Source organism: Paramacrobiotus metropolitanus, unplaced genomic scaffold, assembly GCF_019649055.1.
Source record: "Paramacrobiotus metropolitanus isolate TYO unplaced genomic scaffold, Prichtersi_v1.0 Parri_scaffold0000006, whole genome shotgun sequence".
NCBI classification, from domain to species: Eukaryota; Metazoa; Tardigrada; class Eutardigrada; order Parachela; family Macrobiotidae; genus Paramacrobiotus; species Paramacrobiotus metropolitanus.
The window spans coordinates 2,253,735-2,268,094 of NW_026570226.1; the positions used below are offsets into that span (position 1 = coordinate 2,253,735).

Sequence of the window (14,360 nt, forward strand, 5' to 3'; positions counted from 1 at the left end):
GATAACGGCGCCCAAAAAAACTTGAAACAACCAACAAAATCTCCAACGACTAACAGTAAGATCAACAACAAAATTTCCCAAGTTAGCGACGCTGACGCATACTTTATAGTATTTGCTGTCAAGTTAAACTTTATCCTCTGTCAACAGCTGGTTTATCTCAATTCTCGCACAAGCAAATGTTCAAACCACTCTATTTTTTTAAAACAACAATTCATTGTTGTTTTCTTTTGACTGAAAGTAAAGTAATCATTTCTGATTTGACAAATGACGTACATTAATTTTAATTATGTAAAACCAGACGCTGCCGGCGCAACGGGAAAGTGGCAGTGCATCGTGCGGCTCGTTTTATTGTTTATTAATAATTTAATAATAAAATATTCAGCTTTGCAGTTCTTCGTTTTTCTCATGGTGTGGAATCTTGAATAAAAGCGCAAAGCTTGAATAAAAGTTACAGTTTAAATACAAGTACAAAACTGCAGAAAAGCGGTTGATTTTACTTTTAAGTTTTTACCAAATTTTCCACCAATCAGCAACAAGAATCGGGTTCAAATTAATATCGCGCATGAACATAGAAAACCCGAGAAGTGTTCGTACAGTACGTCTGATGGTGAGTACGGAACGTACGCAAGGGTCGTACAACTGGCAAACAAGCCGCCTTTCATGCGGCAGGACGGGTCAACTGAAGGAGCGCCGATTTTGCTCACCGCTACGCGCTGTGAGAAGAGTCTGGCTATCGTGATCGGTCTGGATGGGAAACATCATTTTGTTTTGTTTTCGTGTTGTTAACCTCGGCCATTTTGTGCATTCCATCCTTCCTGATTCTCGTTATTAATTTAAGTGGTGTTTCAATAATCTAACTAATTCTGACTCAGTGGTTTCGCGATAAGAAAATTTCAGTTTTCCTTCTTTCTGAAAGTTTAATTTGGAGGATTGAGTGTTACTAGCTGTATCAACTCCTTCCGTGATCATTCAAAATGGGGTCTCGTCCGGAATACGATGAAGCGAAAATCCCTGCTGACTTCGGGTGTTTGTTCATTACCAATCTTGTAGATGATGAAGTAAGCATCACTAAGGAAGACGCTAAGGAACTCAGTGGAAACAGTTTTTTAGAGCCGAATTACAATGACTTTTTGCAGGATCGCACAAGAGAAGTTTTCCGTGAGAAGGCCCAGGTGGAGATCGCTGAGATTCGACTACTGAAACAGAAAGAAGACCAAACAACACGGGCTGGGTAAGTTGACCTTCACACATTTATGAACTCTTTCAGTCTCTTCTTTGATGTTTCAAATATGCGTTCCAATAAGGACATTAAAAATCAGGCTGTAGAGATAAACTTCTTCATTGCCTGAATTTCCCTGTATGATTTATGCACCACACAAATCGTTGAACAGAAAAGCGGTTGCCTCCTAGCTAAAAAAAATTCGGAAATCACATTTACGATAAAACTTACAAGATCGGATTACTTAATTGTGTTTTTTCCATGCAGACTTTTATCGATGTTTTCTTTAAATGGTAATTATAATTTCTAGTATCATTGACGTGGGATCAAAAGAAAATGCCAAGAAAGTCATGCGAACAATGGCTGGCAGGGATCTTTTTGAGGAGGGAAAGAAAGTGCGCGTCAATTGGGATGGTCGCAGTATGGTAAGTGACCGTTGTTAGCGGTATCGAAATTAATATACTTTACATTTCTTAGTTAAACGTTAACAGTACTGTTGAACATGTTGAACATTTAATATATGCGGGAATAATTGTAGCAAAAACGCGGTTTCAATGCCGAGAAGGAATCCGGCGGTGACGGCGGTGGCGGTGGCTTCGGTTTCAGCTTCGGCGGCTTTGGCGGTTCGGCGGGAAACGGCGCCGGTAGCAGTTCATTCCAGAGCGGTGGCCCACGTAACTTCGATAACACGGGGTAAGTATTAATTTACTGGTTATACGGCTGCATGTGTAGTGTGAATACTTACTGTTAATTTCTGACTTCTTGTTGACAATACAAAATGATCAACAACGTGTCATTTTCAGATCATCGTTTGCTAACGGCGGCGCTAGTGATGGTGAGTTAAATTCTTCAGTATTAATATGCAAAGTTAAGTTATCCAATTTGATACCGGTTTTTTTTATGCCTGCTTCCTTTTTAACAATTAGTCAACGTTTCATTTTCCCACTGCGGACGTGTGCTTGTTCCGCTTCGAGACACAAAGAACACGGTTGTTGGATATATTTGGGAAGAAGCGACTGGGAATTCGACGCTTCCCAGGTCTTCAGCGGCTAATGAACAAAGCGCTGCCGGTAAGTTACTATTTTGTCTTATTTGATTTATGGTTTACGAAAGAAGTTTATAAATCATCCGGTGACTTTCGAAAAGAACTTTGTTTGGACAACTGCATCCATTTCAGCCCCTGCAGCCAGTAGCACTGGTTTTGGAAGAGGATTTGGTGCCAAACGTGACGAACCGGTCGCAGAGAAAGCTGCTCCTGTTGGCGGTGAAGAAGATGGGAAATCGCATGAGCCGGCTCGTGGTTTTGGTCGAGGTTTTGGTGCCAAGCGTGACGAACCGGCTACAGAGAAGCCGGCTCCTGCCAGTGAGGAAGAAGGAAAACCCTATTTCCGTCGCCGGGATGTCAACAAATCGAAGAGTTCCATCAACGTCATCGAAGACCAAGATAAAGATATTATGCCTGGTGAGAGTTAGTAGTAATTTCTTATGGACGTGACTTTCATTTCATTGTTCATTTGCTTATGTTAGAAATCCAAGATGTACCGCAGCGAACATCCCGGCGCAGAATTCTCGATGCGTCAGTGAGCGTGTCGGACGCACAGCGCGGAAAAGGTACAGGTTTGATATTCAAGTCAGGCTTTCTCATGGCAAACACCAATTATCTTTTACAGACGAGAAGGAAAGCGACGCTCCCCGTCGTCGACATGCACCAATTGAAGCGCCAAAGGAAGGTGAGGAGCCGGTCAAGCCAGTCATGGCAATGGGTCGTATGCGAGCACGCTCGGCGCGTATCGGCCAGGACAGCACGGATCTGGATGCTTTTCCAGGAACAAGGTTGGTTGTAGTCGATAATTCATTGATGATACGGTTTTGTCAGTTGACCGCTGGTTATCTTTTTCTTCAGCTTGACTGTGGGTGAAGAAGTTGTGTTGACGTTGGCATCTGTGCTCCCCGACTGCCGCGTGGGCTTCTTCCTGCCTCAAAAAGACAAAGCACTTACTGGGGACGATTCCGTCAACAAAATTGGCGGTCTTTTGAAGAATTTCTATGATGGAAAAGCGGAATCACGGTAAGTTATAAGAAGAAATTTTATTCGATGTGTTGTAGTTTCGTTTGAGGAGCTTACTTAATCTCTGATAATGAGGAACGTTAGCGAAGGCACACAGCAGTAAGCATTTTTCAGTGATTTCTTTCGTCTGTTTCAGTGGTTTCGAAGAGAACAAGCCGGTGGCGGTCAAGGATGATAAAAGTAACCAGTGGTATCGTGGGAAATGTTTAACTAAAGGGAGCCCCAACTCGTTAATTTTACTCGTGGATGTGGGCGAAGAACTTTCCTTGCCAAACACAACTATCCAGCCACTGGACAAGCAATTTGGGGATCCTTGCCTGGCTGTTGTCGCCACGTTGGAGGACGTGCCGAAGAACATGAAATCGACCGATCTGGAAAAAGCGCTCACCAATTACGAAGATTCTCATCAAAGTGGTTTCAAGGTCGTCGTGCGACAGACTGATCCGCTGGTGGTGGCGATGGCGGAAAAGAATGGCCTGTTCGGCGGCGAGGCCAGCGGGAAGAAGATTGCCGGCAACGTACAGACCGGTGCCTCTATCGGCAATGTTTTGTTTGTTGACTCTGGAACGGGGCAGTTCTTCCTGGTAGATGATTCCAATTTGGCGAAACTTGATGTAAGTCTTGTCTTCAAATATTTACTAATAGAAATCTTAATTGTCCAAGTTATTCCGATAACTTGACTTACCGCTTGCCTGCTCGGCCTGATACATTATGCTGACTCTTTGCCGTTTTTTTACAGGAAATCCAGAGCCTTGTGAAAGAAGATGCCGAGAAGAATCTGCGAGGTGCGCTGCAAGTTAACGAAATGAATGCAGTGCTGTTCGACGATGACAACGTGTTCTATCGCGGAATTTTGACGTCAAAGACTGCGAAAGGCTTCGAAGTGGATTTCTTCGATTATGGCAACATGGTGGAACAGTCTGCTGATAAGATACGCGGATTAAGCTCATCAGTGGCTAACATGGGCACGCCGACTTTGGGATGCTTTGTGGCTAATGTGCCAACGAAGGATCAAAAAAATCCGGCCCTGATTGCCCAGCTGAACGCCCTTCTCTCGAAGTCAGTTCCGTACGAAGTCAAGTATGAGAAGGACGGACTTGAATACGTCTTCTTGTGGGATGCTGAGGGCAAGTTGGTTGGTGAAGAATTCATGGACAAGACTGTGGTGCAGAATGGACTGCCGAGCTTCCTGGCCAAAGATATGACATACTATGTGGATTTAAAGAAAGGTGACAAAATTCCAGTCGCGGTCAGCCATGTTGCGGATCCGGAGTTCGTGTTCCTCAATACGACCCAATTCAACATTGGTAAGCAGTGCGTAATTGTTTTAATTAAAAGCTCGAATTACCGAAACGATTATTCGCTTTTAGATACAGTGTTAAGCAAACTGCAAGTCCGTCTTCAGGAAGAGGGTGACAAGCTGCCGAAGCTTGCAGAGATGCCACCGACGGGATCCGTTGTTGTTGCGAAATTTAGTCTAGGTACACGGGACTTACCTTGACTAAACTTGCCGATGCATTTCAACATTTGCCTGCTTTTTGATCTTTAGATAATCAGTGGTATCGCGCTGCCATTGAGAAAGAAGGAACGGCAAAGAAACGACTGGTTACTTATGTTGATTACGGCAACACCGAAGAAGTGGAGTTGGAAGATATGCGCGAGATCACCAAGGAGCTTTTCGAAGTGCCACGGGCCGCATTTCAAGTTGGCCTGAACGGTAAGAAACTTGGAACTGTATTTTGCCATTTTTATTTTGAATTCATCTATTTGAAACACTTTTGGTACAGATCTCGGCTTTTAAACGTTATTACAAATCATTTAATAAGACTGCTTCCTAATTTTCAGTTTTGAAGTTAAGTATACTTATATATCTGCGAAAAGAACGTGTGGGAAGAGGATCATAAACAAGGTTATTGTTGTATTTCAGGGATTGCACCCGTGGGAAAGGAGTACTCGCGCGCGGTTAACGATAAGGCGATGGAGCTGCTGGCGAGCAAACTTGGCCAGTTGACTGTTACCGGCGTGGACAAGAAATACGGTGTCTTTGAGGGCGACCTGGTGTTGGATGAAGGCAATCAGTCAGCGGTAGATTTGTTGGTTGCCAACAAATGCGGTGCCAAGAAATAAGTTGATGGTGCGCATTGTTAACGCGTTTCGCTTTATAACGGCATTGTACAGTTTTGTAATTCTGTTATGTTTTTGTGGATTTTCTTAATGACAATGGTTGAGTTATTGGTATACGCATTTTATTGTTTGTGTATTCATTGTTGACTTTGTTGGCGGAATGGGTAGCTGTTTTCTCCTGCAGCATTATTTGATTTTTGGAAATTTTGTACTTTGACGGAACTACTCGAGATTTTTTGTTAATACTGGTTGATACAGAAAGCGTAAATCACGAGTACATTTAGTGGCTATTCACCAGTCGAATTAAAGTTGCAGATTGAAATCGCAAGTTTCATGCAGCTGAATGAGATGGTACGGACGGAAAATTTCGTCGAAACACAATTAGAACGAAACTAGTTCATTCGGAAGGCAGCAAAGATTCTTCCGTTTCTGTCCATTTGGAAACAGTCACCCAGATTTCTTCCACCGGTCGGGTTACGAATCCAAAAAACGGCTCCACCGTTTGATCAGGAACCATTTCAAATCGGAATGTTCTAATCAGCATCGCCAGCGCCAAGGCCGTTTCTTCCAGAGCGAACCTAAGAACAATTTGGCAGATGACAGAAATTAATGCGAGACCAAATCAGGAGAACAGACAGTATGTATGAAAAAAAATGCAAAAATGTTCGATCGAAATAGATTTTAACGCAATGAGCTAGCTTAAATGTCGCAAAAACAAAAACCACCGTACTTGGTCTCTTACCGATTGCCTACGCATTGCCGACCTCCAGCAAAACCAAATGGCTTAAACGCAAATGGATGGCGCTTTTTCACGTTCTCCTTGGAGAAATTTTCCGGGTTGAAACTAAACACGGCAGTTCAGATGTCACGATTTTTTAAAACCAATAAACATAAATCAACACATACCAATCAGCATCAGGAAAATACTTCTCCGAATGCATGACATACACGACCGGATGAAAGACAGGGGTCTGCAGTGTAAAACAGCACAACAATCAAATAACTGACTCAGTTTGGAGCTGCCTGAACAATTTACCCCAGCAGGAATTGTATATCCACCGAGTAAAAGGGGTTCTTCCGAGTAACGAGCTGCAAATGTTCCAACTCCTCCCAGTCGCAGACTTTCGTTGACGACTTGATTCAGATACCTGCAAATGCGAGCGGGATGTACAAATAAGGACGTCAATGAAAGCCGATAACCTGACATTCATTGATAAATGTACTATCGTAAGATTTCCACGCAAAAACAACAATCTGCACAAGGTTAAGTTAGAAAATAGTGTACATTGTATTTATAAAATCAATTCAGTATTAAATCCACAACCGTTGTTTGTAAAAGTGCATAGAAAATTATAGTGAATGTATCCTTACGTGAGCGAATCAAGCTCGGATTTAGTGATATCCTTCGATTTCAATTTGGAGTCCAATTCTTCGTGCAAGCGCTCCTGTATTTCAGGATGATCAGCCAAAAAATACAACGCCCATGTCAGTACTACAAAAACACCAGTCAAAAGCTAAATATTGTAATCAGTACTGCAACAGTGCAACACTGAACTGTGTAGAGTGTATGTATTGTGCAACAAAGAATACGTAAAGCGAATCATACAAGCTTGAATTTCATACAGCATTATCGTGCAAGAAGAAAAACACCTCTTACGATTAGCGGTTGTATGCAGTCCTCCGATAAACATGGTTAGTGCATCTGCAAATTTGGCTTCCGAAGATAATTCGGGGTCACCAAGAAGTATGTCAATGAATCGCTTATCCTCGGCAATGTCACCGCTGCTTTGTCGCCGGCTTAATCCAGTTTTAACCAGTCCCTGAATTCTTTTTACCGCTGAAAACACATCAAAGTTTCGTGAACAGTTGTAATCGAGTCGATTCACCTGTTCAAAATACTCGAAAAAAACCCAGAATCATTACAACAATTTACAGGTAATATCATGATGGGTTGTAATTGTTCAAGTTGTAAAGCGGTCTTTCCTTGCTACACTACACAGTACACACTACAGCTCCTTACGATCAGTCTTCCCTCCTTTGATAACTTCCACACTTTCCCCGATTAACTCATTCTCTACACGAGCATCCCACTAAAACGACAACCAGGATAGAAATAAATCTGAAATCAAACGCACTTAAAATAAAAACAAAATCAACCCACAACAACTCTACTCGACCATAAATGTGTGCATCAGGGTGAAACATTTTATTAAGTACTAGCACGCAGCCGTATTGCTAATTAAATTTACGCACAAAGATTCTCTTTTGTATACACCAGAGTTCGCATCAGCAAAAAAAAGCTTAATTATGAATATCACTGACACAAAAGCAAAAATCGGACATTAATCAAGCGAGCGAGCGAAGCGAGCGAAGCGTTTTTAATTTAAAATGTGTGACGTGACGAACCGGAGGGCCGGGTTCCCGGAGTCCAGGGGCGGAAATTTTGACCAGGTGCGGATTTTTTAGCGACCCCCGGGTGGAGCGGTTTTGAGGAACCGTGGCGTAAATTATAACCCGGTCATTGTTGACGAACCCGCCGTAGCAATGTACGGGGAGTCCGGAAATTTGGACCGGGGCCGGATTTTTTAAACGACCCCCGGGTGGAGCTGTTTTGAGGAACCGTGACGTAAATTATAACCCGGTCATTATTGACGAACCCGCCGTAGTAATGTACGGGGGGTCCGGAAATTTGGACCCGGGCCGGATTTTTTTAACGACCCCCGGGTGGAGCGGTTTTGAGGAACCGTGACGTAAATTATAACCGGGTCATTTTTGACGAACCCGCCGTAGTAATGTACAGAGGGTCCAAAAATTTGGACCCGGTCCGGATTTTTTTAGCGACCCCCGGGTGGAGCGATTTTGAAGTACCGTGACGTAAATTATAACCGGGTCATTTTTGACGAACCCGCCGTAGTAATGTACGGGGGGTCCGGAAATTTGGACCCGGTCCGGATTTTTTTAGCGACCCCCGGGTGGAGCGATTTTGAAGAACCGTGACGTGAATAATAACCTGGTCATTTTCAACGAACCCACCGTAGTAATGTACGGTAAGTCCGGAAATTTGGACCAGGTCCGGATTTTTTTAGCGACCCCCGGGTGGAGCGATTTTGAAAAACCGTGACGTAAATTATAACCGGGTCATTTTTGACGAACCCGCCGTAGTAATATACGGGGTTCCGGAAATCTGGACCCAGTCCGGCTTTTTTTTTGAGCGTCTCAGTTGGGCCTGTTTGGAGGAACCGTAGCGTAAATTATAACTGGGTCATTGTTGACGAGCCCGCCGTAGTAATATACGAGGGTCCGGAAATTTGGACCCGGTTCGGATTATATTAGCGGCCCCGGGTGGTGCAGTTTTTTGGGAGCCGTAACGTAAATCATAACCCGGTCATTATTGACGAACCCGCCATAGTAATACACGGTGTGCCTGGAAATTTGGACCCTTTTTAAATTTTTTTAGGTTAGGAACAGTTTTAGGGAACCGCAACGTTAAATGTAACCGGGTCATTATTGACGAACCCAGTAATATACGGGTGGTCGTGAATTTTGTACCCGGGAATGATTTCTTTGCGGTCCCGGTTGGATTGCGTTTTGAGAATTGACGTTTTGGGAGATACTTATTCATTCTTCCGGAGTCCGCCGTGCATTTGTATAGGTGGCCCAATTTATGAGCCCTGTCCGATCATTTTGCCCGGTGTTGGTGGTAGGGTTTTTATGTTGCGGGTCCCTTAACAGGTTAGTTTTATCGTGGAAGTTCTTACAACCATTTCTAAATACTATCAATCAAATTACCGTATCCGCAATACATTACTTTAGCAGGGGGTTACTGTCACCACAACGGATTACTTTTTATCCAACGGGCGATCGTTACTGAATTTCTATAATAATTAATCCTTAGCGTAACTGGTTACCGTTACCGCAAACCGTTCTTTAACGGAATACTATGGCGGGATACTGTTACTGCTACCGTTATTGTAACAGATTACCGTGCATATTTTTGTCACCGTTTCGGGTCACCATAACCGTTACTGCTCACTTTTAGCATCGCCAGTTGTCCCAATCAGTTGCTCTTACTTTAATAATTGACCGTTTCGATAAAAAAGGCTGAGGGCAACGCCTAGCTGCACTGCGAACAACTATTTGATTATTGCTTCAAAAAGGGGTAGTAAAAATCCTTAAAAAAGCTAACCTGAATTGGATTTAGAATTACTAACACCAATGTTCATCAAAGATTAACTACGGAAATTCGCGCTCACGAGGGTTGTGAGTTAAACTTTATTTGAAGATGTACGCTTAGAAAGCGCATAGTCGAGAATTTGTAACTTTTTAAACAAAATCCAAAGGATTCTCAGGCTTTTGAGCAGTTGTTGGAAATATGTTTTAAAACGTTGCCATAGCGAAACATTCCCTTAATAACGTCAGCATTAAGCAAGCGCAACGCAGCATGCGGAGCAGCAAGTTAAACGAGGAGTTTCTGTTGATCTTTTATTCTGAAGCAATTCTTACAGTTCCGTTTGAACTTTTCGTTACCGTTTTAATACCGTAGCGGAAACTGAGGGCCAAGCCGAAGGCGACGCCGAGCTGCGACGCGAGCAAGCGCATCGCAGCAAGCGGAGCAGCAAGTAAAACGATAGGATTCTATTGAATTTAATCTGAAGAAGTTCTTACTGTTTCGTTGGAACTTTTCGCAACCGTGATGATACGGTAGCGGTAACCGAAGGCGGAGCCAAAGGCGACGCCGAGCTGCGGCGCGAGCAAGCGCAGCGCAGCAAGCGGAGCAGCAAGTAAAATGAGAGGATTTTATTGCTCTTTTATTCTAATAAAATTCTTACAGTTCCGCTTGAACTTTTCGTTACCGTGTTGATACGGTAGCAGAAACCGAAGGCGGATCCAAAGGCGACGCCGAGCTGCGGCGCGAGCAAGCGCAGCGCAGCGAGCGGAGCAGCAAGTAAAATGAGAGGACTTTATTGCCTTTTATTCTGAAGAAGTTCTTACTGTTTCGTTGGAACTTTTCGCTACTGTGATGGTACGGTAGCGTGCTATCATTTCTACGAAAACCGAGTACGAAGTCGAAGGCGACGCAAATTTGCGCCGAGAGCAAACGCTTCGAAGCGAGCGGAACAGCGAGTAAAACAAGAGCATTCCATTGTCTTTTTATTAAAAAGATAATTTTCATGGATGAACTTTCCGTTAACGTTATCATATTCCGTAGCGAAATATCGTTTCGAGGAAAACCGAAGGCAAAGCCAAGCGGTTGCGCAATTGAAGCATCAAGTAGAACGAAACATTTACTTTTTTTAATTCAAACCTTTTTCAATAAATATAACAAAATCTTAATAAAATCTTCATAAATTTTAGATAACAGTTTTGCAAATGAAAAACGAATTATTTGACTGCTAGATCAAAGTTTCTCGCCTTGGGCTGTAACTTTAAAACAGGGTCACTTCTGAAGGTTTATATAAATCTGAAAACAAAGAAACAAAAAAAATAAACCTCAGCGTTTAACGTTCATGTTTCTTTGCGGAGAAAAAGAAGGGTGATCTACCTCAAAGGCCTTTACTATTACATACACCACTGTTCACAGAAATTTAATCATGTGGCCTTGCCCCCACGAGCATTGCGTATATTGGGTAAGGTTCAACGTAGTAAGTAAAGTGGTGAAATTTCCTGATTTTCAAACGACTTTTAACGAAATTCTTAAATTTTTAAAGACTTTCGAGGAAATTATTGTAGACATTTTTTGAAGATAATGCGATCCATGAACTTTATTGTAAACCAAAGATTCTGATAAGCTTCGTCAAACTAATACCCAAACACTAAAACGCTGTCGCACCAGGTCGAGTTGAGTTAGTACCTTGAGACCAAAAACGACCGTAGATTACCTGCCATAGTCCTATGCGGGAAACGGGCACTTGGTGTTCAAAACCATGGCAAGTATGAGTTACTCGATCGATGTTTTGCTTCAAAATAAATTAACCGAATAAAACTAAAAACCATAGAAAAACATGGTACTCTTTACCCAAGAAAGTCATCCGTTTAGTACCCGCTACTGCGTTATTGTTACTTACGTCGCCGCTGCCAACAGACATCAAATAAGGTGTTGAACCGATAAATCGTTTGCGCAATAAATTAAGCCTAACCGGGGACACAGTCGTATCGCGTTGCGTCGCGTGCGAGAGTACGGAGAGATCTAGACAGACTGGTGGATAGCGGTAAACTCGTGCCAGTCAATCACGCCGACTGTCGACTCACAATCGGCTCTACAATGGCGAGCGTAACCGCAAAAAAATATTTTGGCCAACACACAAACCTGAAATGCCTTTGGCTTGGTTAGCTCAAGCGTCTCAACGGACTCAACCTCCCCGCCCCCCTCCCCCTCCTGCGTAGTACCAAAAAAATTTAAATTTTATAATTTTTAGAATTTAGTTTTACGTGAAAAGTTAATTAGAAGAAATTTACGCATTATAAAATACATCTTTTATCTTTTCACACGCAATTTTCAGCCAACCAGAAACCATTTCAGTTTACGAAATTCGGAATTTAGTTTCTTGGAACGGATGCACCAGTACGAAGCTCAAAGAATATTATACTTTTCCAGCGGAATCAAAAATAAAAAAAAAACATTCAAAGAACATATTGTAGCGGCATAATTCTGCAAGCGGCATAAAAATAATGATATTATATCGGCATCGTAGCAGTGACAAAACTGATATCTGAGCAGCTCTGGTGATAAGCCTTCCACAGCATATGCAACAGCTACAAAAAACGAGTAGACTCAACTACTTCTGTTCCAGTGGCGCAGTCTTACCCAACCGAGTCTTTTACAACAAGAAAAATTTACGCCCTCGCTCGCTTGCACTAAGGGCGGTTACGACCTTTATACTAGTTATTAATCTTGTAAAATTTTGTACTGTACCAGATCATAGCATTCCACTAGTTCGGCCAGTTCTGCTTTCGTAAAGACACTGGCGTACGCCGTTTTGGAAATGTTGGCTGATGATAAAATAAACATGCTTTTTCGTAGCGGAATGTATTCGTTTGCCGGAAGAGCGGATATGGAGTTGATCGTGTCCTGAACACCCTGTTAGAAAGCCTTTAAGTTAATAAATCAAGGCACAACAGGCAAAAATTGTTGAATACTTAGTATCTCGCATGCTAACAAATGGTGCGTGCAAAGAAATACAGTACTATCTATACTTCTATAATTAATTATTATTACTTCGGATAATTCCGAGACGAATTTTGCAGTGCCATTAAAATAGCGAGCATATAAAGCATGTCGTCGCCGGCCTTCCTCTCCATTTTGGAATTGAATTGTCGACGGTGTAGCTATTTCTTCAAATTTCTGGAACAGTGCCTCTGGAAAAAAATAGCCAGTTAATATCTTTAATTTTATAAATACGAAGATGCCACAACTGGAGGTACAAGAACAATGATTACATTATTTCCTTTTCACTTGCGAAAGATGTATATACAGATACGTACGTCATGTCCTTCGTGTTAATTAACGAAAAAAATTCGAAATTAAATGTTTTCGGGTTTTACCGTTCCAGCGAAATGTACAGAGTACTAAATAAAGACCTATCCTCAGCGGTTTCACACACACACGGATCATTGACAAAATCAATTTGTGATTTCTATTTGTATTTTTGGTTTCTATTTATATTGAACTTTTTACAAAAAAGCAGCACTAAAGCTTACTGGGCCGATCGAATAGCTGCGCGTGTTCTTCAAACAGTTCTGCGGATCCGATGCTGACTACGTACAAATCCCGCAAGTAAAATCCCACAATTGGTCCATATTCATCGTGCAGTTCGCTGAGATAATCATGGATGGTTCCGGCTTCACGCAATTCTGGCACATTTCCCTCCCTGCACAGCGAAAAGATTTTTTAGCGAAAATTGTGAAATAAATTAAATACCAAGATGGTAAGGAAAGCATGCACAGCGACAGGGAATTAAACATCAGTCTTCATCTTACGCCTTATCAGCAATTGGCGGACCAGGGATTTTCGATGCTCGCGGTGTCTTATTCTGAAAAATTCACACCAAGCTTAACTGCCGCAAACCGCGAACCGAGATAATGACGATATTATTCTTACGTTGAGGAAGACGTAGAATAAGAATCCCAGCAATCCAGAGATAATGGTCACAGCAAGGACGGCGAAGCTGATCATAATGGCAGTTTAAAGTTGGGAAAAAGTTGAAAAAAACTGGAGGACTGTCTGGTTTGGATCAAAGCTTTAGAAGAGCAAATCCTTCATGAGTATCAGTTAGTTATCTCAGCTAACAATATCAAAATTCCAGCTTATTTCCGACGGCTTCAGCGATTACGCGCAAGAAAGAATTAAGAAATCCGAACACTATCTGTACTCTACTCCGCAACTCCGAGTATACTGTACAGTAGTGTTTACAGTAGTCGCAGTTATTAGCAAATCGTAGCGACACGATACTAGAGAATCACAAAAATTCAAAAACAATAAAAGCGGACACCATAAGCAACAAGTGGTCGGAAACTACCAGGTCATTTGCTGTTTACTCCAGCGTTTACACACTTTACAGTTTATCGACATCACAAAAATCGCAAAAACGAACGATACTCCAGTTTCGAAACAGCTGTTACCGTTCAGTCAGTGACGTAAGCAAAACAGAGCACCGCCTGCGGGTTCGGCACTAACTGGTTAGTGGATTGCAGTAAATAAAGATCACAATATTTTTAATAATTATTACAGATATTTTTATTGCATCCTTCAGTTGAGTAAATAAGTATCGAAGTATGACACAATGTAATGCTTACAAAACAGTCAAAACTTCGAAGAATTCAAAATCGGTGCCCAGTCAATGAACAGCCCAGTGTCCCGGTGCAGGCTGTGGTTCGATAAGTATTTGAAGATTAATATATTATAGAATTATAAGTTTGTATAATTTATTCCTGCCAAGCTTCAAGGCAGCC

At 42.2% G+C, this 14,360-nt stretch overlaps 2 protein-coding genes across 2 annotated transcripts; one reads left to right on the plus strand and one right to left on the minus strand.

Annotated features, from left to right (window-relative positions):
- The first annotated feature begins 716 nt into the window (after positions 1-716).
- Positions 717-5,733, plus strand: LOC129582081 (uncharacterized). Its single transcript, XM_055473486.1, has 15 exons — positions 717-1,058; positions 1,137-1,231; positions 1,530-1,644; positions 1,758-1,912; positions 2,023-2,054; positions 2,146-2,289; positions 2,397-2,681; positions 2,747-2,830; positions 2,890-3,052; positions 3,123-3,287; positions 3,424-3,901; positions 4,027-4,594; positions 4,658-4,768; positions 4,837-5,004; positions 5,215-5,733. The coding sequence occupies exons 1-15, from the start codon at positions 975-977 to the stop codon at positions 5,412-5,414; spliced, it is 2,847 nt and encodes a 948-aa protein (XP_055329461.1). The 5' UTR covers positions 717-974; the 3' UTR covers positions 5,415-5,733.
- LOC129582086 (cytochrome P450 20A1-like) lies at positions 5,583-13,973 on the minus strand. Its single transcript, XM_055473490.1, has 12 exons — positions 13,510-13,973; positions 13,389-13,441; positions 13,110-13,279; positions 12,628-12,767; positions 12,325-12,489; positions 7,432-7,501; positions 7,069-7,248; positions 6,783-6,903; positions 6,448-6,559; positions 6,318-6,382; positions 6,154-6,255; positions 5,583-5,989 (listed from the first exon to the last, which is right to left on the minus strand). Exons 1-12 carry the CDS (start codon positions 13,582-13,584, stop codon positions 5,809-5,811), a joined length of 1,434 nt encoding a protein of 477 aa, XP_055329465.1. The 5' UTR covers positions 13,585-13,973; the 3' UTR covers positions 5,583-5,808.
- Between the last annotated feature and the right edge of the window lie 387 nt (positions 13,974-14,360).